We start from the raw sequence: 24,759 nt of genomic DNA on the forward strand, positions 1-24,759 counted from the left end.
GCCCATTCTCTGTCTCTCTGTGCCTCTTTCTCTCTCTGTCTGTTGCTCTCAAATAAATAAAAATGAACAAAAAAATTTGTTAAAAAAGGTGAGCCTGTTCCAATTCTGTGCTACGTGTCAAGTACTGTTTAAAGTGCACTCCTCCCTCTCCCCATGCTGCTCCGGACATGGACACTGGGCAAGGGTTGCGGGTGCGGCTTTCCTGGGGCTCATATCTTGTGGGCCAAACTTCTGTCTAGTAAGGCCGTGACTTTCACATACAAGTTTGTGTAACTAAAGGTTGGTCACTTCATTCCGTAGTGAGTTTCATACTGACACACAGGGCACTGGGGTTAAAGGATCAATGGAAAATTGATGCAGGATGAGTAGGGAAACCTGGTTTGCCCAGTCACCCTCTTCTGGTTCTCAGCCTCTTCAGTTGGAGCTGTTCCATAAGCAAGAAGGTTTGAGCTTGCTCTGCACCAGGTTCCAATTCTCTCATCACCTACTGATTATTCCAGACAGTGCACTTCCTTTTTTCAGTTTATTTCCCAGCCTGGTAGAAAAGATGAAAATTACTTGTCAACAGCACTCCCTGTTAACTTTTTGATATGATGTTGATTGCAGTGGGGGTGGAGCCTATGTTGATTTATATATTTCAGGACATGTTTCTTCCTTCCAGTAAGTGAAAGTCCGGGTAAATAAATCTGTAAAAGGATTGACGATCAGGTTCACAACATCTCTGATGGCAGCACTGTTGCTCCGCAGTGGAGGAGACCCTGCATTCACAGTAGATGTTGCATCTGGGCTGTAGAACTCCCCAAGGACGACGCTTGACTGTGGGGAGTGGACCTGAAGCTGAAGGACAGCATCATGAGAGGGGAGAATTCAGACCTCAGAGAGGCCGATACAAACACGTGTCTCTCGACGATCTCTAATGTGGTAGAGACGCCCCTGCCAAATGATATGACTAAAGAGAAAAGTGTACCAGACTGGAAGGAAATTTGCATTTTGATATTGTCCTCAGTCTAATTTATCATATGAATATGAATATCATCTGAGTATTTTACTGAACTTTGAGTTAATACTTTCTTAGATTTAGATTATCATGTGAGTAAAAGCATGTGATACTGTGTCTTCCTTTCGCACTACCTTGACAAATCCCTTTCCCTTTAGAACTCTTTCTGATGTGTATGTTTGTCCTTCTATGTTTATGAAGTATAGTTATATGACACATCCTTTATTTATTACAATCTATATCTGCATTGGAGAGAAGCAGGTTGCATTTCCTTCTCTAAATCTGGCTTCTTTTGCTGTACATGATGATCTCCAGTTTCATCTATTTTCCTGCCAAGCACATCGTCTCATTCTTCTTTATGGATAAAGAAAACACTGTGTAAATATATACCATGTTGTCGGTATCTATCATCTGTTGGCTGGCACCTCATGTGAATAGTACTGCAATAAAGCAACAAGCACATGTGTGTGCAGAAGCACATGTCCCATATGCATGTATGCAGCATTCAGAGGAGAAGTTTGGGTGTCCTTCTGTTTTTCTCCCTGTCTGTATTTCCTTGGGATGGGGTCTCCTTCAATACAAAGCTGCTGTATTCAGGACCTCTAGTGACTCTCCAGTCTCTAGCCCACATGTCCTGGGGTTACAGTTAAGTGTTTGATGGTGGCCATGTCCAGCTTTTTACATGGGCTTTGGTAGAGCACAGGGAATAGTGATGAAGCAAGCTCTCCAGACAGCCGCATGTGGAAGCTGGTGGTAGGAACTGAAGACTGGAGATCTCCCCAGGGGCTGGCTGTATGTCCTGTACCTTGGCATGGACAGAAAGCATGCACACTGTGCCGCGACAGGGAACCTGCCTCTCTCTTTGATCTGGGCGGAAGCACACCTTGTGTGTGGTTCTGAGTTTGGTTCTCCCATTCAGTAAACCACTTCCTTTCCTGTCACTAGCCCTGTGTCTCTGCTATATAATCCATTGTGAAGAGACGCGAGTACTCATTAATCTGGGGCTTGAATTTGTGCTTACTTACTTATATCAATTTCATGGGTGACAGGACCATCAGGTAGCCAGACTTACCTCTAGGATCAGACTTCCGTTTCCCACCCCCACTGGGGCAGTGCCTGTGCCTGGAGCCATGCTCCGCCCGCTTCTCTTGTCAGCATCAGCTGCTGCTTGTGACACCTCCTTATGGTTCTATACCCCATTTTTGTTACTTTCTAATGTTTTCCCAATCTTTCCTTGCAGTAGAGTCTGCTCTCAATTGTTTAAACTGTTGTCATCTATCACACTAAATGCAATACCAGATTTGTTACCATTTAAGGGTTGGATTAATTTTCACCTCGAATTAAAACATTAAAAAGCAAGAGTTTGAAAGTCAATAGAAGACAAAGATTATTATTTTTTAAAATATTTTTGTTTATTTTAAGAGCAACAGACAGAGAGAAAAAGGCAGAGAGACAGAGAGGATGGGTGCACCAGGGCTTCCAGCCTCTGCAAATAAACTCCAGATGCATGCGCCACCTTGTGCATCTGGCTTACGTGGGTACTGGGGAATCGAGCCTTGAGCCAGGGTCCTTAGGCTTCACAGGCAAGTGCTTAACCACTAAGCCATCTCTCCAGTGTAGCAAAAATTATTTATTGTGCTTAAGAGAAGGAAAGCAGGCAGAGCTCCTGCAAAACAGGAGGGGTCCTGAGCAGGAAATTTGTCTGCTGACTCTAATCCAGTTTTTATTTTTTTATTTTTTTTTTAGATAGGAAGAGGAATTCAGTTAGGAAGGAAGAGATCTAAGAAAGAAAAACTTTTAAGAAAACAAAACAAAAAGATATAGGGAAGGAACTCCATTAGGAAAAAGATGAGAAAAAGCCAAGATCCCCCTACATGCTCAAGGACATTTTTCACCTCCAGCCACTTTTGGGAAACTTTTAATCCTAAATTGACTCATATCTTTAGTTCCAACACAGAACAGAAGTTCAAGACTAGCCAGTATGAAACAGAGTTTACTAAAAGACACTTTAAAATGATTTCAGAACAGCCCGATGGGCTATCAGGGAAATAGTGAAAATACCCAAGTACAGATGTGAGCTTGCCAAAGACAGTCTCAATTGGCTGCCTTTATAAAAGCTACTTGTAGGATTTGGGGGAATTCTGAAGTTATTGTCTTTAAAGGGTTAATAAGGCATTTAAATAAGATCGCAGAGTGAGTCCTAAACCATACTTGGCAGAATGATAAATGACAAGGAAAAAATCCAATAAATTACAGGGATACAGAAAGTGAGGATAGCTTCACTGTAAACAAAATTGATAATTGCTTTTAACATACCCAGAAAATATTGGAAGAAAAGTGAGGCCCTACCATAGTTGGTATATATTTAAGCCTTGCTTATTATTATTTTAACACTCTTGAAAGAAATATTGTCTCGGTGTTAGCAATCTTCACCTATTAATTAATCTGTTGATTGTACTCAACAGATTCTGACAGTAGGGACATTTTTTGTTCCCATACACCCATAATTTTGCCTTTTTAAAAATCCTTTGTATCCTGAATTTTATTAATTGGTAAACCTTGCTTTTGTTTTGTGGCTTCCTCATAGAACATCATTTTGTCACAAAAACAGAAAGTTCTCCTCTTTCAAATACTGTTTGTGTGTTTACCAGAAGCTACAGGAGACAAACGTAAAGCTGACCTTCAAGAAGACAAATAAGAACAAAGCTTCTGTGCTCCGACTCCACAACATAAAGGTAACCTTCAAAGACAAAGATAAGGAGTAACTTGTGCCCTAAAACATGCCAAAATGTTTACTGATCTGGAAGACAAAGAAATATAGAAATGAAGGAAATGTGATTTTTGACCACAAAGATTCAATAGTCTAAAAATCTTAATTAATATTTCATAGGCAATCTCAGTTTAAGAGTTTTCCTTACTGAAAATAAAACAAAACTTCCCTTTGCTAACATCTGCCTCCCTAAAATGGGTGCTTTGGGCATTATTCCCATTGACACTTCTTCCCTGAGGTGGAGGTGGCTCATATCAGATAAAATTTGAGAGAGAAAAAAATTCATCATCCCAGAAGCAAGGGATAGTGGAGCAGTGATGTTTTAATTGTTTTTCCAGAGACATGGAAGAAATTGTCATGAATGTACAGAAGTCAGTTGAACTTGTGTGACAGAACACAAAGATAAATAAATAAAGTTACTTAGGCTAGCTGCTCTCGATATAACCAACACAGAGAGGCCGTCACAAATGGTTTTCACGCGTGGTTCCCTCAAGGTAACTAAATGTCTTCTAACTTGGGCTCCTACTGGTGCTCTTCCCATGGCATTTCTTTCAGACACAGGCACACCTCAAGAATCTGCACGTCAGTCCAACAACATATACAAAACATGCCAAATGACTCAAGGAGGTAGAAACAAGAAGGAAGAGGAGTTATTGTAATAGTGTAACTGAGCCCCAGGGAAAGAGGAATTGGGGTTACTCCAGGATTTCTTAGGCTCAGATCCTGACGTGTTGGCTTCAAGAACAGGCCTTCCTTTTAGCAGAAGAGTCTCACAGTTCTGATAAACTGACTCATAGCTTCGTCAGCCTTCACATAGTTCTTACCTTTTGTTTCGCCTTCTTTGTATCGTGAGGGATAACTACGGCAACAGGGCTGAAGAGAAGCGGAAAACTTTTTATTTCTCCCAGTTTGGCCATGACTTTAATCCATTTCTTTTCCCCAGTTTCTATTTTCTGACTGCTTGTGGAATGTAGGAGAACGAAGGCAGTGTTCACGAGCCTGTGTCATGGAGCATTGCGCATCTTCTTATGTTACATGGTGGCTCATTGCCTCATGGGATCAGGTAGGGCTTGCTTACCCGGGAAATAGTTTAAAAAGTGAACACCTCCCCCCACACAATGTTAGGCAAGATTGTAATTTTGGGGGAACTGACCAATAATCCCCCAAATAACATAAGAATAAAGGTAGTGGTGTCTGGGTCAGCTCAAACTAGTTTCAGCCCCTTTGTTTCTCAGAGCGTGAGCAAAGCGTGGTGACCCTCGCTCCTAGTGAGCTTGTCAACTTCAGGGGCCTCAAACCCCTGTAAATATTCTCACATCTCATCCATTGACTTAGACAGAATTCTGGAGACAACGGGCTTTTGCAGAAAGCTCACTCCTTTTCTGGAAGTCCACAGCCTGTGGGAGGCACAGGAGAGGAGGTGAGATAGGAAAGTGTCAGAGCCTGCCTGCCAGCATCCAGCTCAGCACGTCTGCTCTTATTTTGAAGTATATTCTTGCTTCCTTGTTTGTTAAAATTAAACTGTTCATTGCCTGTTTGGTTATTGGGTCCCAGTTGTCCTCTCCTCTTTGGGGAGCACAATTGACACTGCAGCTGGAGCTGAGATGTGAGGACCTCCTCATAGCCTCTGGGCCCAGTTTTGGATCACTCTTCTGTAAAGACAAGGTAAAGTGAGGAGGACTGCCCCTTTGCTTGAGTCCATCACGCCTCTGCTTCCCTCCGCCAGCTGTCCTGGGCAAGGACTCCACCTGCCTCCTGCATCTTCTCACTACCTGTCATGTAAGTGCCCCGAGGGTTTTTCTTTTGGCTGCTTTGTCTACTGTGGGATGTTTGCTAACCTCTCCTCTGGCGTGAGTGCACCTGTCTCTCTGGCATCCTTCGCTGCCTCTGCCTGCAGCCCCTGGTTTAATCTGCACTGCTGCCTAGCATGTTTGGTTCATTTCTTCCTGTGACCAGAGAGGTTAAGGACAGCTGTCTCCTTGTGCCTGTGTGACCCTTCACTGAGAACCTAGAACCACCAAAGGCCTTGTTCTCTTCTGTTTCCTATGGCTTACCCCCAGATGGAACCCGGGCGCTTCCTCACTCATGTCTGAAAAGGCAGTCTGAATGCTCTGAGCTAAGTATTCTGCCGATGGCCTTGGCTGCCTGGGAAGGTCTGAAGACCTCACAGGATGAGATTTTGATTACCCCTCTCCTGTAGTCTGCAAAATGGGAACTGTCCCCCTTAATCTGGGATCCTCCTCTATATTATGAAACTCAAACATGTCTCAAGGGTTGATCTTGCATATCACTGATAGGTAACAGCCCTTAATAGACTTTCTCCCTCACAGCCAAATGGATATGAATTGTTTAAAGAATCTATGTGAATTCCAGGCACAATATTCATTACCTTATAAATGCTGTCTCCTGTCTAGCACTTTACCTGTTGTTGTATGACTGGGTGGGGCCCAGATCATCAGGTCTCCAGCACTCTCCAGCATCTGGTTCATATCATCTGGAAAAGGGACCATAAATGCCAGGGGAAATTCCCTGGCTCTCAAACCTTGTCTTGAAATTGCGCTGGTGAGTGTTCCAGCATGAGGAAATGGCATGCATTCAGCAAGGGTGACTCAAAGAGACCAACTTCTGTTGGTTCACAAGTATCACAAATCAGAAGAGATACTAGGAGGGCTGTTTGGTCACTAGTTCCCATTTATATTCTCCTCTTTGCAGAGATTCTCAGGTTGTATGCTTGCCCTACCAATGTCAAGGGTTAGGTTGAGAGGGTCAAGAGATGCCTTAGCTAAGGTGCTGCCTACCTGAGTCATTTCCTACTTATGCCACTTGGAAATCAGGTCTGCTTCCATCTCCTCAGGCCCCATCTTGTACTGCATCATAAAGAATTTGGGTTAAGTTGACCCAGGCATTATCAATAAAGAAGATTTATATTATTTTGCAAGGTAGCATGGCCCTACCATGAGCTGGGTATGGAGAAACTTGGCCTCTTGATGTAGCTAAGTCTGAACACAATACTACAAGTAAACCTGTTTTGTCAGGAATTTTTAAAAAATGTAATGAAAAGAGATACTATGTGTTCAAGACTTCTATGCTAACGTTCCATGCCCCAGACCAATCTACTATTTGGGAGTAAGTTTTCTTTGTTCAATTTTCTTCTCCTTCAGGACATTCCCAACTTCTGTAAAAGTTGCACATTGGACATCAGTTCTGTGAACTTATTCAAATGTAATAGTCTGCTTTAGCACTTACATACTTGCCTTGACTCAAACTTCTGTGGTTTTTATCATAACATGGACAGTATTAGACAATTTGATGTTTAAAAATGTCTGAGAGCAACCCTTCAAACCAATCGTTCACTCTCTTTACTTATGATGCAAGGGTGAGGGGAGCAATGGCTGTTTTCTGTTTGTTTTTTTTAAACCCTATCGCCACTGCATTTAATCACATCTAATCTGGGTAGTCCTTGCACGTTACAGGAGGAGCAGTGTTCTGAGTTCAGGCGTGCATCACGAGACTGCACAGTTTGTCCCCTCTCCAGCAAGAGCCACAGGCTTTCTTTGATTTCCTACTTGGTCTTCCAGGTGAAAGTAACATTTACTATCTCTCCCAGCTACTTAGGGAAACAGATATCTTTTGTGTCTTGAACTTTAAGCCCAATGTTAACTCATAATCATTTTTGGCTTTCTTTGTATTTTCTCCCCTGCCTTTTATTGCCTGTCAAATAATTCACTGTCCAAGGTTCTTGGCAACTCTGTTCTCTTGGCCTGGATTTTCTGAAGTGAAGCATTCTATAACTCTCAGACTCATGTACAATGAAGAAAAAATATGTCAGTCTTAAAAATCTCAGCAGCAGTGAAGCCTGCAAGGACTTGCAATGAAGATCCTTGTTACTAACAGTGCATCATGGGTGACATCAGTCTACACTGTGCCACAGGATTCTCTTTCATGGGTTCTTAATTTTTTTGTTGTTGTGTTTCATGATATTAAGGAAGGAAATGAGACACAAAAGGAACAAATTAGTAAAACAAAAACATCACAAAAGTGTGTGGGTGATTTAACTGATAGGTGGCATATGTATAATGATTAAAGATTACAAAACCTCAAATCAACATTTCTTACAACAATAGAAACCTTTGTTTAAGTTAATAAGGATCCCTTGAAAATGTAGATTTGCTCTTGGTAACATTTACACGAACCAGCCTAAGGAAAAATTTACATTTACTCAAGAAAATCACTTATATTTTCTGCTAACTTTTTTAAAAGCCGTTTTTGTTCCAAGTTTGTTTTAATGTTGCACAAAAGTTAATACTAAAATCTATTAATTGCTCTATACGACTAATGAAACTTTAATTCTAGGTGTTGAAAGCAACTAGAGCTTAGAGGCCTAAGCCAAGGAGGTTGGCAAGGCTAAACAGGACAGCTAGTGCTCAGCTCCCTGCCTTCCACAATTAGCCAGCACTCAGAGGCCACACAGTCTCCAGACGCTGCACTTTAATAGCTAACCACTTGGGGAGAGGGCAGTCAACGGAGAGGGACGTGTTCCTTGTATTCTCAAGGAAAGTCACATGGTCAGGAAGATGCTGACCCATTCCCTGAGTCTAGTAGAGAAAGATTAAGAGTCAAGTTTATCCCCCAAAGCTTTTGCAGTAACAAATGAGGGCACTCTACTGACGTTAATGGTGTTAAAACAAAAGTGGAGGATTGAAGGCAAGTAATTGCTCCTAAACCTGATCCTGAGGAAGCGTGACCCACATTGGATCAACCAAGACAGATGTTCTATGCGGCTTTCCAGCCAACAAAATTGGCTGCTTCATATTTTCAAAAAAAAGCTCTCAGGGCCCCCAGAGCCCCCTGCTTTAATTGTGCCTTGTGTTTTTGGACTTTGCTCACTTAATTTCCTGGTGACTTCCAGACTCCAGGCTCCAAAGCTTCAAATGATACGAACCAAAGAATGCCAATCCTTGACCACTGTGACCATGTCCTTCTGTAGTGGACCCCTGGCTTAGCCTTCCCTGAAGAAACCTGTGGGCCCAGATATGGGGTCAACACTGTCACTCAGCAGGAGGTATCCGGAGGAGTCTTTGCCCTGATTGCCTGAAAATTCCTGGGCTCTACTTCATAGATAGGTGAATGTTAGGCAGTAGGCTAATTCTGGGAAGGACTGACTAATAGGCCCTCAACAACAAAAGAAACAACAGGTGATGGTTCCTACAACTGGGCAAACCCTTGGCTCTGAAAAAGAATACATGACATAAAGAGAGTTGGTGGTAGTTGGCTTTAGCTGGGCCTACTCGGAGTCCTGAGAATGAGACTTAAAGAATGAGGTGGTCGTAATTTCTCATCTTATTGGGTCAGATCAAATGAGCACAGTGCTCTTTCCCTTCCTCCTGGAGAACTTTTCCAACTTTAGGGGTGCTGAGACCGTTGACATCTTATGCACTGACCGACACTGAAGTCTGGATAAAATGGGCTTTGGAGAAATGGGCCCTCCTTTCTTGGAAATGGTCATCATGGGAAAGGAGCACGCTAGTAGAAACACAACAGCCAATATAAGGCTGCAGGTCTGCTCTTCAGCATGGCCTGCTGGTCTTGGAAGTGCGCTCTTGTTTCACAGCGGGCTAAAGTTAAGCTCTTGATTGCTGCTCTAGACCTGTGACTCTTGTATTTTTCTCTTTAAGGAGAACAAGAACTGAGACTATTGTTGAAGTTGAGACCAGAGGAGATTTGAGAATAGGTATCTAAACCTTTCAATCTAATATATGAGCAGCATTTGATCAATTACCCTCTCATAATATTTTACAATAATCATTGGAGAGGCTGTAAAGAGAAAATTTACATGTTTGTTTGTTTGCTTTTTGAGGTAGGTTCTGGCTGTAGCCCAGGATGACCTGGAATTCTCTATGTAGTCTCAGGGTGGCCTTGAACTCATAGGGATCCTCCTACCTCTGTCTCCCAAGTAAAGGCATGTATCACCACACCCAGCTTAAGAGAAAATTTACTAACAACAAACTATGACTATAGTTTTACTCCAAAACTAGGATTGGTCATCTCTATTTGTACTGCAAGTTAGAATTTGCCATTGGGATTGGGCTCCTAGAATTGGTTTATCTCAGAAAAAAATTATCTTTTAGCCAATACTTGTTACAAAGATGTGAAATTATTTTTAAGACAAAATTACATTACATGAATCTTGTCAATTTAGGTATAATATCCATATTTATCTTTGTGGTTCCTACTTTAAACATTTTGCTTAATGTTAACTACAATTTTTCTCCTATCTGTCTCTGTGTTGTCCATCTACAGGTAGAATGTCATCTCTACCTGAACCAGAGCAAACTGCTGGATTACTGCAAGTCCAGAGACATTGTTCTGGTTGCCTACTCTGCACTGGGATCTCAGCGACCTAAGCGATGGTAATCTCCTCTGGAGGGGTTTTACCTCAAGCCCCAATGTTGATGACATGCTTTCAGCACTGTAAAGTCAGTCTCAGAAATTCCCTGTGAACTGACCGGTGAAAGGAAAGAATTTTCTTGTCTGAGATCCCTGAGATGCAGAAGTTTCTGGTCCAGGGACAACTTCTGAGGATCCCTGATCTCATTGGTTGGGAAGCCTCCTCACAAACCAGAATCAGTCTTTGCACTTGAGTCTTTCTGCGTTTCTCTGCAGGGTGGATCCAAGCTCCCCGGTCCTCTTGGAAGATCCAGTTCTGGGTGCTATGGCCAAAATGCACAAGCGAAGTCCTGCCCAGATCGCCCTTCGCTACCAGCTCCAGCGTGGCGTTGTGGTCCTGGCGCAGAGTTACAAGGAGAAGGAGATCAAGGAGAACACGCAGGTGATGTTAGGGGCTGTCCCTCACCTGCTGCTTTGAAACTTCTTAGGGTATTTTTGAGTCAAGTCAGTACCTCCAGCGTTTCCCTTGCATATGAGCGTTCCTGTACTTCAGGAATGACCGTCCTCCTCTGTAGCCTAAGGAGCAGCATAATTTGAAGAATGAGATTTCGAGAGAGCACAGAGGTTAGAGTCAGCCATGGATTACGTATTACTTTGAAAAAAACCTCTTCTTTATTTTCTAACGTGACAGTTTGGGATATTGTCATTTTTAATGTAAAAGTTATTTTCATTTCATTTTACATTTTGTTTGCATAGTCACATTAAAATTTGTGTTTATCTGTTTATTTATTTGGAAAGAGAGAGAGGGAGAGAGACGATATGAGTGCACCAAGGTCTTCAGCCACTGAAAATGGACTCCAAATACATATGGCACCTCGTGCAACCTGGGTCCTTTGGCTTCAGGGGCAAGTGCCTTAACCACTAAACCATTTCTCCAGCCCAGTCACATTTTAGTATCACTATACTTGTCCATATGAGATTCTTCACTGGTTATTTGCATATTCCAATTTTGCCTATTTCCACAACTGATAATCTTTCATTTTCAGCTAGGAGACATTTATCATATCCCTATATATAGTACTTACAAAATAAACCAGCTCCACTGTAGAGGTTTAGTGTAAAAAGTATTCAGTTAGCTTATGATTTTTTTGATTTGAAATTTTTCCACAGCTTAGCCTGAACTATTCTGAGTCATCCATCCATGCTGAATTCATTCAAGTATATATATAGAACTATTATGTATGTTTTAGAAAAATGAGGCCTCTTTGCATCAGGATATTAAGCCCAAAGTTCCTTACTTTCAAATATCTTCCATCCACCAGCCAACTGCCCCAGGCTTCACCTCCTCACATAACCTCACACCATGGCACTCTAGAGGCATTCAGAAATCCTTTAAGCCTAGGTAAATAATTGGAACACCATTTCTTTTCTGGTAAATTCTAGACTCTTCAGAATCTCTGTGGTTAATGCAAGTTAACAACCATCCAAGAAGGAGACACATTACCTAAAACTTGAAGAGACTGGGAAATGTGGATTATAATCAGTTTGTCACATGTACACAATTCTCCATGTTAATTATTTTGAAAATTGAGGTGTATTTATTTGTCTCTCTTTTCCCAGATTTTCCATTTTCATTTCATCTTTGTTTTACTTTTGTGTCAAAGGTCTCGCAATGTTGTTTTCATGCATTTGCTTGTGGTGGCCTGTAATGCCTTTTCTCCTGTTGAGAACAGAGCAATACATGTGCCTCATTTTATAAAAGCTTTACAGTGCTCTTTTCCAACTGAACTTTCACTGAAGAGCAATTTTTGCCATCATGACACATAAAAATACAAATACACCTAAGATAATTTCATAAATAACTTTGCAGGGTTTCCAGTTAGGTAATTATGTTCGTGATTTCTCTTTTCCATTTTCTTATTTACTCTGCCCCACTCCTTGAGTTATGCTAGTCTTGGTGTTCAATATTATAATTATTTCCATTCCTGCTTTTGCTATTTAAAAATATTGTGTCTGTTCTTGGCAGAATTTCTGATACATAAAAGTTTGATCACTTATTAGTGTCTACCAAGGTTAAAATATGAAGGATTCCAATCTACAATGTTAATGGGAATTATCAGTTCCTGGTCCTTTACCATGTTTCAGTAACTTTTTCAAAGCTGCACGTTTAGAACTGTGCTCCAGGGCACTTTTGGAACCTTGGTGCACGCGGTGCCACCTGTTCCCCCACGGATAGCGCGGGCGTTGTCTCTCCGAAGCTTCTGTTGAGACCTGCTCTGTACTGTGCTGCCTCTGGCTTCTCCAGAATGGCACCCTTTAACTTCCTATTATTGTTTTCGTCATCCACAGACCGCTTCAGTATTCTGCTGGATGTCTTAAATGTTTTCCAGAAACTTTTCATATTTAAAAAAAGAAATGCCTTACACCATTACATCCAATTCATTTAGTTGTTTTAAGATTTGCAGATACGGGGCTGGAGAGATTATGTAGTGGTCAAGGAACTTGCCTGCAAAGCCTGAGGACCCTGGTTCAGTTCCCCAGTACCCACCTAAAGCTAGATGCACAAGGTAGCATATGCATCTGTTGTAGGGCTAGAGGTCCTACCATACCCATTCTCTGTCTCATGAATAAATAAAATATTTTCAGAAAGATTTGCAAATATACAGTTTAAATATGCTGAAACCTTTCTGGTTGCCTGATAGGTGTTTGAATTCCAGTTGCCTTCAGAAGACATGGATGTCCTGGATGGCCTGAACAGAAATTTCAGATATGCTTCTCTTGACTTGTAAGTAACTTTTGTAACCCTTTTGCCTGGTTTTTGTTAGTTTCAAGTAACTTTTTTTTCAGAGAATGTTCGGAAACAAAACATAACCTTAGTCTTTTGAAAGCTGTCATTAAAATCATTAATATAACATGTTTTGAGTTTGTGCATTGTAGATATCTCAATGCTGAAGATAAATTTTATGTGGAAAGAGTTCAAAATCAAGGAAGGTATATTCAGGGAAATGCTGCTTTATTGAAGGAACTTACAGACATTCAAAGATCTATAGTCTTCCCTCATGTTCTGAGGTTGTAGAGGTTCACACTGTAACCTATGTCACAAATGAAGGCACAAAACATACATAGTCCATTTTGAAGTGGTCGTAGAAATAAGCGTGACAGTATTTGAAAGAAGATAGAAGACAGTCCCCAATACTATGCCACAAATTGCCACATGTATTACCCTTGCTAGTATTTTTATTAATAGAGAATTAAAGGATAAAGAGGGACTATTGGGGCTGGAAATATTGCTCACTTGTTAAGACATTGGCCTGCAAAGCCTAACAAGCCAGGTTTGATCACCCAGTATTCATGTAAAGCCAGATGCACAAAGTGGTGCATGCATCTGGTTTGTTTAACCTGGCTTGCCCATTCTCTGTTTGTCTTCTCGCTCTGCTTGTAAATACGTAAACATAGTAATACAGAAGGGGCATAATACAAGTTGGAGAGGGCCAAGAATTTAGTAATTATTACTACTGCTAAAATATGTTAATGAGTGATTTTTCCACTTTATATCTTGTGCTGATGTTAAAATAAAAAGAATAATGATGGGCTGTAGAGATGGCTTAGCAGTTAAGCGCTTGCCTCTGAAGCCTAAGGACCCCGGTTCAAGGCTCGGTTCCCCAGGTCCCACGTTAGCCAGATGCACAAGGGGGCGCACGCGTCTGGAGTTCGTTTGCAGAGGCTGGAAGCCCTGGCGCGCCCATTCTATCTCTCTCCCTCTATCTGTCTTTCTCCCTGTGTCTGTCGCTCTCAAATAAATAAATAAAAAATGAACAAAAAAAATTTTTTTAAAAAAGAATAATGACATTCTTTCCCTATCTCAATTTTATGAAACATGTTATATGTGAGGAGCACTGAGTACATAATTAAAAAATAGTTACATGAAAGTGCAATTTGTGTCTTTAAACTATGCAGTCAAAATTATTTTTGTGTTGATAATAAACATGGCATATGGTTGCTTCTTTAAACTGACAGATGAAGCTGAGGGAAGTGACTATGTATGGATGTCTGTTTTCTGTGTGTTATGTTCTATGCAATGGTAGTTTGTAACACTTATTTGTAATATTTTAAAGACATTTCTCTTTAAGTCAAGTTCATGTAAGTAAGGATAGTTAGTGGATTCTGCAACTACTCAAGGAATAAAGTGATTAATATCCCCTCATGGTACCTACATAGATTCCTGACTAGCTCAGAAATGGATCAAAGAGATAATGTTGGGTATTTTCTTTCCTATTTTAGTGCTGCTGACCATCCTGATTATCCATTTTCTGAAGCATATTAAGATGGGATCTTCGTCTTAACTCTGACCAGAAGTTCCCGTATGTGGACTGCCATGTGAGGGATGTCTCAGCTGCTACTGGTTGGGTCAGGCCGCTCTGTTCAGTACCAAGCTGCTTAGCACCTACTCTCAGTTGGAAGTACATCTACCAGTCAGGAAAAGATGGCATTAAATTTTCATCATGTTTTGGAATAAATATGTTATTGTCCCTAAAGATTTTTCCTTCCTATTGTCTCTGTTACTTGTATGTTGAATTTATTTTTAGATTCATTGTGGCCCAAAGCTGGTTTGAGTGGAAATCTATGGGCAAGATTTTGGTGGGCATGATTCTCATTTTTATAGACGTTTCAGGCATGAGAGTGAGTGGGGTTCTTGGGCTCCTGGATATGGCAATGAGCAGGTACTTATGAGTCAGTATTCCTGATGCACTTCAGTCGGTAAGAAAACACACTGCACGTGGTCCCTGGTTCTCAACCTGGAAGGTGAGTCATATACTATAAGGATGGTTAACAGAGCCAGGGTTCCCTTCCAGAAGATCAACATCAGAGTTCTGGAAAGTTTACCAGGAAACAACAGGGGACTATTCTGGAAGAATTGTTGAGAGTGAGGCATGGAAAGAGCAGGGTGAGGGAGTCAACTCAAGCACATCTTTGCTTGAGAAATGTTGTCAAGTGTCCTTTTAATAAGTATACACTGTAGCTGAAAAAGAGCTTCCCCAGTGAGCAGAGCTGAGAGTGCAGCTAGTATAATTTATAAAATTATTAAAAACTTGGAATTAGTTTTAATCAAAATATGTTTGAAAAGTCTCAGGGCAATTATTGATGCATGAATTGAGTGATATTTCATGCATCCACTGAAAACGTAGCATACAGAGTAATATCAGCCTGATGCATAAGCAAACTCCAAGTTCTCTAACGGAAACATCAAGACTCTACTTGACACTGGTTATTTAACGTTGTACAGGCACTCATATGCAACCCAGTGTGTCCAGCAATAAGACAAACAGATTAGATAAACAGAATTTAAAGTGGTAGGCAATTTTACTGCATTTTAACCCACCCATTCCAAATGTTGCCTAGCATAGTGTGATCTTAGTCTGTTAGGAATTTCTTTTCTAAAACAGAATGATTATCCAAAAGCTACAACTTATCTTATTGGTCCCAAATTTTTGAAGTAGCATCCTAACAAGTTATTTCTCTAAAATAGTTGGATTTGTCCAACTGGCCTGGGATGTACCCTGCTTTCATAGGCAGTAGTTGAAATTTGGTAGCAGTCTTTAGAATATGATACTGTTTTTATGAACTCTCATAACAAGAAAATCATAGGATTGGAGAGATTGCTCATTGGTTAAAGGCTCTTGCTTGCAAAGCCTAATGGCTTGTGTTTGATTACACAGTACCCACGTAAAGCCAGATGCACATAGTGGTTCATTCATTTGGAGATGGTTTGTAACAGCAGGAGGCCCTGGCATGCCCATTCTTCCTCTTTCTCTGCTCATTTCTCTCTTTCTTTCAAGTCAATCAGTAAATAAAAATAAAAGAAAACCAGAGAAAGAATAGTCTCTGGACGCTTTCTACCAAGTCTGATTTCTTCCACCTTCCCTTGCCCTTTCTCAGTAGTGTGCTGATCTCATGTCTAGTTGAGGCAAATGCTGCCTGGACGATGGAGACCTTCCAGCATCAGTGCAGAATGTGCAGTGGAAGAAGAGCGCCCCCTACAAACGCCCTCTTACAAAGTGGGCTACGCCCCAGCAGAGTTCCATCTCAGAGGGTCTTGTCGAGGTCTGAATTGTGGTCCTTTTTCCATGGAACATGTGCTAACATGTGCAAAATTAATACCAGTGACTGAAGTAAATAATTTGGAGATAAAAGGAGTGTTACCATATACTGAATTAGAAAATGATGATTTTCTTGAGCTAAGAGGTCTCCAATCTTGCCTAGACAATGAGTTGCTTGGAAAACTCAAGAAGCCTCCTAATATCGACTTTTCTACAAGGTAAATGAATGAGATTCAAGCAAACAGCAGTAATAAAAGGGTTCATTAATAGCCTCAGAACTGTTCTCATTATAGACATACTTCTTATATGACATTTATAGAAGGCCAGAGCAGCAATTGAAAATACAAGCCTTTTACAGGAAGCACATGTTTTTAAGAGTGAATTATAGAGAATGGATGGAATTTGAACAACTTGCACTTAGTTTATTATTTCACCTCATTTGAATACTTAAACTTGTGTGGGAACGACTTGACTTACAGAGAGAGAGACCCCTTGACCACAAAGGTCAGAAATGATGATGTTGATGAATGGGGGTATAGTAGAAACCAGAGAGCAAGAAAACTGTTTAGTAAAAATAAGATTTCTTAGTAGTAAGGAGAAAAACTGGAGATCAAAACATGGATAAATAGCTGAGTTTGTTCCAGGTATGAATATTAACCAAGAAATTGAAGATGTCACAAAAAAGCAGAACAAATTCAGAAAAAGCTAAGTTGTCTGCAGGAACAATGAAATGTCCCTAGAGTTATAGGTGAATTTTGACATTTGGCAGTTGTCTGTATGGGACAAAGTAATACTCTTCTTCTATCCTCACGTCACAATCAGCACTGGCACCAGACGTGTATGTGGCACTTTCCCCATACACCAAGCAGCCAGGCTCAGTTAGGCATCTTGTAGCTTGAGACCGTTGGGACACTACGTGCACATAGTGCACAATCTCACTGCTTGAGGGTTCAAGACGACCTTTGTTTTCAAGAGAAATATTTTATTAAAATGGAATGATAAAACTATATGCTGCAATAAGTTATGTTTACTTTGTTTTTCTCTATTCACTTTATTTATTTATTTCTGGTGCTGAGGATCTAACCCAGGAATTCTTGTTTAGACAGCAAGTAAACAGTTTTAAATAAAAGGAGTTTTAAATTTTTTAAAATTTTTTCCTTATTTGAGAGTCAAATACAGAAGGAGAGTAAAAGACAGAGAGAGAGAGAGAAAAAAAAATGAGCACACCCGGGCCTCCAGCCGCTGCACATGAACTCCAGATGCATACATCATCTGGTGCATCTGGCTTATGTGGGTCCTGGGGAATAGAGCCTCAAACTGGGGTTCTTTGGCTTCACAGGCAAGTGCTTAACCGCTAAGCCATCTCTCCAACACCAAAGGAGTCTTAAGTAACTGCAACTAGAGTTTTCCCAGGCCACTGGTGTGAGTTGATACAAAGGCTCTGTTAGCAGGGGAAGTACAGCGCGCGGCGTCGGCACCGGGGCACAGGCTGGAAGAAAGGCTGTCGTGCATTGTTGCCGAGTGCGGGCAGCGTACAGCGGAGTGAGAAGGCGCAAGACATCATCGCTCTGCTGACAGCAATAATAGAGTGACATAAATGCTTTCCCTGGCATTTAATAATTAATATTTTCACCATTGTTGTTTGTTATTTTGGTGCCGGCGTTTGAACTCAGGGCTTTATGCATAGGCGGTAAGTACTGTACCACTGAGCTACTTCCGGAGCCACTTGGTGACCTTATGTAATTGAAACTGTAGACCGCAAACTGCAAAGGATGGGCCACCGTGTGTGTTGCATTGCCCTCATTTCATAGGTAGATTCACTGTCATTTCACAAGGGTTGGATTGTGTTCACATGCTTATTGAGATCCCTTTTCTTTTCCTATGATTTATTTTTGCATCGTCGTTATACAAACAATGCTAAGTGGCATCTTAGTGTGTTTTGGTTTCCATTTGCCAGTGCAGGGAAGTGGGGCATTTTTTTCTTGTGTCTGTGAATTTGGCTCACTCTTCAAAACCCTGCCAGTAGCTCTGCTATTAGTGATCAAACTGGAGTGATTCACTTATTACATTGATGGAAGTTTTTATATGTTCTTTTCTCCTTCCAAATATTTATTAACAACTTCCATCATTATAAAAAATACCCCATGATAACACCCTTCCTCCCCCCACTTTCCCTTTGAAACTCCATTCTCCATCATATCCCCTCCCCATCTCAAAACAATGAAGTTTTTTTTTTTGCTGTTGTTGTTGTTGTTTACTGGTTCTTCTTTTTTTCTCTCAATTTTTATTAACATTTTCCATGATTATAAAAAAATATCCCATGGTAATACCATCCCCCCCGCACTTTCCCCTTTGAAATTCCATTCTCCAACATATCCTCTCCCCATCTCAATCAGTCTCTCTTTTATTTTGATGTCATGATATTTTCCTCCTTTTATTATGGTCTTGTGTAGGTAGTGTCAGGCACTGTGAGGTCATGGATATCCAGACCATTTTATGTCTGGAGGGAGCATGTTGTAAGGAGTCCTACCCTTCCTTTGGCTCTTACATTCTTTTTTTTTTTTCTATGCAACTTTTAAAAAGAGTATTTTTATGTACTTGCAAGAAAAGAAAGTGGCTCTTACATTCTTTCTGCCATCTCTTCCACATTAGATCCTGAGCCTTGGAAGGTGTGATCGAGATGTTACTCAGTACTCCAGTCACTCCTTTCTATGATACCTTCTGAGTCGTCCCAAGGTCACTGCCATCTGCAAAGAGAAGATTCTCTACCCAAAGTAAGAGTAGCATTAATATAAGGGTAAGAATATTAAGAAAAGTGCTTACTGGGTAGTTTGATAAGCATAGTATATACATTTAGCCAAACATCAGCAGATGTTACACCCCTAGGGCTCAGACTGACCCTGTTTTAAGTTTTCAGTATCAGGGATGTATTCCCTCCCATGGAGAGGGCCCCCAGTCCAATTAGAGGGCAGTTGGTTTCCACCATGACAGATGTGCCACTATAGCACCCACTGGCTCATTTGGCCTGGCTGGCCAATTATAAGGCTTGTACTGTCCTTTGTTGAGTATCTTCACTGGTGGTATCTCTTTCTCCCATTGAACTGCATGTAGAATGGCTTCTTTCAGCTTTCTGTCAGCTGGTCTACATGGAGGAGGTTATCAGCTCAGTTCTAGCAGGATTTCTCAGGGGCCTTGCAGCCCAAGTATGTGGAGTCTTCAGCAATAGGGTCTTACCATCTATTCCTTGTGGGAAACCAAGGGCCTTTGCAATGGCCTATAATGTTTTGGGGGCATCAGGGACTTTCCTGGCCAACAACTCACTGGAAGGTATCCCATCCCTGGCACTGAAAATATTCTAGCAATGATCTACTTCTCCTGAGCATTCCATTTTCCCAAATCAGAGGATTCCATATGATTTATTTGCATCCTTTTAGATTTTGATTAGCCCTCCCTCTACCTTTCCTTTACTCAAACTCTTCAGCAGACCTCACTTTGGGCCTTTTCACCCCCATTAATCTATTCTTCCACTTACATATATACAATACCAATGTATTAAGTACCTTCCTCCCTTCCTTTCTCTTCCCTTTATATCTTTTTTAACTTACTGGCCTCTGCTACTGAGTTTTTCCCTTCTCACACAGAAGCCCAGTCATCTGTAGCTAGCATCCACATATGAGAGAGAACATGCGGTGCTTGGCTTTCTGGGCCTGGGTTACCTCACTTAGCATAATCCTTTCCAGGTCCATCCATTTTTCTGCAAATTTCATAACTTTATTTTTCTTTACCACTGAGTAGAACTCCATAGTATAAATGTGCCATATCTTCATTATCCACTCATCAGCTGAGGGACATCTAGGCTGGTTCCATTTCCCAGCTATTATAAATTGAGCAGCAATAAACATGGTTGAGCACATACTTCTAAGGAAATGAGATGAGTCCTTAGGATATATGCCTAGGAGTGCTATAGCTGGGTCATATGGTAGATCAATTTTACCTGTCTTAGGAACCTCCACACTTATTTCAACAATGGCTGGACCAGATTGCATTCCCACCAACAGTGTACAAGGGTTCCTCTTTTTCCACATCCATGCCAGCATTTATGATCATATGTTTTCATGATGGTAGCCAATCTGACAGGAGTGAGATGGAATCTCAATGTAGTTTTAATCTGCATTTCCCTGATGACTAGGGATGTAGAACATTTTTTTAGATGCTTATACACTATCCTTATTTCTTCTTTTGAGAACTCTCTATTTAGCTCCATAGCCCATGTTTTAATTGGATTGTTTGATTTCTTATTATTTAAATTTTTGAGTTCTTTGTATATCCTAGATATTAATCCTCTATCAGATATATAGCTGGCAAAGATTTTTTTCCCATTCTGTAGGTTGCCTCTTTGCTTTATTCACGGTGTCCTTTTCAGGGCAAAATCTTTGTAATTTTATGAGGCCCCAGTGGTTAATCTGTGGTTTTATTGCCTGAGCAAGTGGGGTTATATTCACAAAGTCTTTGCTAAGGCCAATATGTTGAAGGGTTTCCCCTACTTTTTCCTCTACCAGTTTTAGACTTTCCGGTCTGATGTTAATGTCTTTAACCCATTTGGACTTAATTCTTGTGCATGGAGAGAGAGAAGAATCTATTTTCATTAAAGTAAGGTCTGCTGAAGAGTTTGAGTAAAGGAAAGGTGGAGGGAGGGCTAATCAAAATCTAAAAGGATGCAAGTAAATCATATTGAATCCTCTGATTTGGGAAGATGGGATACTCAGGAGCCGTAGATCATTGCTAGATAATTTTCAGTTTTAGGGATGGGATACCTTCCAGTGAGTTGTTGGCTAGGGAGGTCCCCAATGCCCCCAAAACATTATAGGCCATTGCAAAGATGCATATCCAGTTTTCCCAGTACCATTTGCCAAAGAGGCTGTCTTTTCTCCAATGAGTATTTTTGGCATTTTTATTGAATATCAGGTGGCTATAGCTACCTGGACTTAGATCTGAGTCCTCTATTTTGTTCCATTGATCTACATGTCTGCTTTTGTGCCAGTACCATACTGTTTTTGTTACTATGGCTCTGTAGTATAGGTTAAAATCAGGTATGGTGATACCAGCAGCCTTATTTTTGTTGCTCAGTATTATTTTAGATATTCAAGGTGTTTTGTGATTCCTAATGAATTTTTGGGTTATTTTTCTAGTTCCGTGAGGAATGCCATTGCAATTTTGATGGGGATTGCATTAAATTTGTAGATTGCTTTAGGTTAAATTGCCATTTTCACAATATTGATTCTTCTGGTCCAGGAACAAGGGATGTTTTTCTATTTCCTAGTGTCTTCTGCAATTTCTCGCTTGAGTGTTTTATAGTTTTCATTGTAGAGATCCTTTACTTCCTTGGTTAGGTTTATTCCAAGGTACTTTATTTATTTATTTATTCTCTTTGATGCAATTGTGAATGGGAGTGATTCTCTGATTTCATCCTCTGTGTGTTTGTTGTTAGCATATAGGAAAGCTACTGATTTCTGTGTATTTATTTTGTATCCTTCTACTTGACTGTAGGTGTTTATCAGCTCTAACAGTTTGCTGGTAGAGTCTTTAGTGTCCTTTATATATAGAATCATGTCATTTGAAAATAATGATAATTTGATTTCTTCCTTTCCTATTTGTGTCCCTTTTATGTGTGTCTCTTGCCTTATTGATATGGCTAAGACTTCCAGTACTATATCAAATAAAAGTGGGAACAGTGGACACCTTTGTCTTGTTCCTGATTTTAGTGAAAAAGCTTCCAGTTTTTCCCCATTTAGTAAGATGTTGGCTGTAGGTTTGTCATAAATAGCCTTTATTATATTGAGATGTGTTCCTTCTATTCCAAGTCTTCGTAGGACTTTTATCATGAAGGGGTGTTGAATTTTCTCTGCATCTAATGAGATGATCATGTAACTTTTATCCTTCAGTCTATTTATATAATGTACATTTATTGATTTCCATATGTTGAACCATCCCTGCATCTCTGGGATAAAGCCTACTTGGTCAGGGTGAATTATCTTTCTGATATATTCTTGTATTCTGTTTGCCAATATGTTGTTTAGAATTTTTGCGTTTATATTCATGAGGGAGATTGGTCTGCAATTTTCTATTTTTTTCCTATCTTTGCCTAAATCTCATCTGAAATTTAAGATTATCTCTAAGTAGTTAGACCTGTAAAATCAAGCAAGCTGTGTCCTTTCTTTTTTAAATTTTTTTTTTGGTCATTATTTATTTATTTATTTATTTGAGAGCGACAGACACAGAGAGAAAGACAGATAGAGGGAGAGAGAGAGAATGGGCGCGCCAGGGCTTCCAGCCTCTGCAAACGAACTCCAGACACGTGCACCCCCTTGTGCATCTGGCTAACGTGGGACCTGGGGAGCCGAGCCTCGAACCGGGGTCCTTAGGCTTCACAGGCAAGCACTTAACCGCTAAGCCATCTCTCCTAGCCCAAGCTGTATCCTTTTAACATCTAAAGTCACAACATAAACCTTTCCAATTGCTATAAGGCATAACAGGGAAAAACTGGAATAATACAAACTCAACAAACATCAAGCAACTATCAAACTTTCATAATTTAAATCTGATATAACCAGTGACTTACAATCTCCAGATTTGCAATTTTGACCCTCTAACTGGGCTAACTAGCCAGAAAAAACTTTCATCCCTAGCCAACAGCCTCCATAGTAGCCCTTATATAGTCCTGGTAAATAAATCTCCAGGTCCCCTTGTAAACCATGGTATGTCTTCAAAGGCTTTGCCTACCTCAGTGTTATCATGCCCTGCCTATGTGTCCTGTCTCAGCAGAGGCTCCTAAAACCATGTGTAGTTCATGATGCATTTTCATGCTTTCACAACCAATACCAGGTGTTCAGGACACAGTCATATTCTTAATTTAGGGACAAAATAAATTGTAACTTTGAAAACCAGATGTCTTCTCCAAATAACTCTTTCCAAAATAATTTGCATTTCCTTCATAGTCTTTTCTCAGGTGTCTTTTCTGTTATTTTAATGTAAGTAGTTGGGCCATTTTCCTCAAGATTGCTAATGTGTTTGACAATAGTAGCTGCAGTAACCTAAACCCAGTCTTAATGCCTATAATTTTAACTTGCTTGAGTTTTTCTAATTTTTTTTTTTTTAAATCTCTCAGTCCAACAACTTTAACCAAGCATACCAGTCCATTCCAAATTCAACCTTGATCAAACTCTCTGGGCCTGTGCAGAATACAGCCAGCTGTTATGCCAGTAGCTCAGTTGCACCAAACTCCTTTGTAGTTTTCTCTACCCCTTAGAAAGTTTATAAACCAAACATTTATGTTTATTAGTCAAGCCTTTAAGTATAATTCTTTTTTCTGTATTTAATCAGAATGCATCATGTTATTTTCCCCTCAGCCTATTAATATGATATGGTACAATGATTGGACTTTGAATTCTGAGTTATATTTAAAATCTGAGAATTGCTACTTATAGAATCTCTAATTCTCTTCTCTCATATTTTGTTCAGGATTTCACATCAGTATTCATAAGTATATTATAATGTAAGTTTTGTCTGCTTTTACAGACTGTATATCTGGTTCTGTTAATCAGGATAACCTTCACTTTGTAGAATGGTAGGATCACTTGCTCTTTGATATTCTGCAAGACATTGGCAAGCATTGATCCAAATTCTTTAAATGTTTGTTAGAGTTTACTAAAAAAAGATGGGTGCAGTTACACATGGCTATAATCCCAGTACTGGGGAGGCCAAGGCAATATGATTGCCAAAAGATTTTAGGTTGGCTTGTCTCAAAACAGCAACAGCAAAACAAAAAGGCTGTTTGGCCTGTGAATTTCTGGTTCTCGATGTTCCACATTGGGAAGTGTTTGATTCTGGACTTTGTCACTTGTCTTGTCATAGCTCTATTCAGATGACCAGACTTTCTAGAATAACTTCAAAAGTTTGTGATGATATAAGGCAAGATAAATAACTCTGAAGCTTCAGGACAGTTAGGTATTTTTTCTTCCATACTTGTTTCAGTAATGCCAATATTTGTGTTTGTGTTAGGATAACTTCAAGATGCTGAGAGAAAAATTTTCCATCTGGAGACTAAAAAAGGGGTATTTTTATGGTAGGGACATTTTCCCCAGGACAATTACAATGCACAGTCCATCCATTCTTCATGTTTTAGCCAGTTAAGACAAGTCCTTTTCAATTTATTTCACCATCTACCGGCATTTAGATATTGAGATTTCCAAGCAAGGGCCATAACACTTGCCCATGTAAAGGACTGACCATCCTATGTAGGCTGAGCAAGTGGATCTGCATGGACCAAACAATTTGTGTCCATGGGTGTCACAATCAAAACTCATTGGAGAAGAGAAGGGCCACCCAAAGCCTTACGTATAAATGGTGAGAAATAGGTTTCTATCCTAATAATTTCCAAAATTAACAAGTATATGGCTTTTGAGTCAGTAAGGACTAGAATGCGCTCACATTTGATCCTTGTGAATATA

The 24,759-nt window shown here is 40.3% G+C and overlaps 1 protein-coding gene across 1 annotated transcript in view; it reads left to right on the top strand.

The window, feature by feature from the left end:
- Nucleotides 1–14,619, top strand: part of LOC101613638 (aldo-keto reductase family 1 member C13-like) — a 63,980-nt gene extending 49,361 nt beyond the window's left edge. The window contains exons 7-10 of the mRNA XM_045134872.1: nt 10,068–10,177; nt 10,431–10,596; nt 12,857–12,939; nt 14,436–14,619. Coding sequence (XP_044990807.1) covers nt 10,068–10,177; nt 10,431–10,596; nt 12,857–12,939; nt 14,436–14,478 — 402 coding nt within the window. The 3' untranslated portion in view covers nt 14,479–14,619. The remainder of the gene's footprint in view (nt 1–10,067; nt 10,178–10,430; nt 10,597–12,856; nt 12,940–14,435) is intronic.
- Nucleotides 14,620–24,759: the final 10,140 nt, after the last annotated feature.

Source organism: Jaculus jaculus, chromosome 15 (assembly GCF_020740685.1).
Source record: "Jaculus jaculus isolate mJacJac1 chromosome 15, mJacJac1.mat.Y.cur, whole genome shotgun sequence".
Taxonomy (NCBI): Eukaryota; Metazoa; Chordata; class Mammalia; order Rodentia; family Dipodidae; genus Jaculus; species Jaculus jaculus.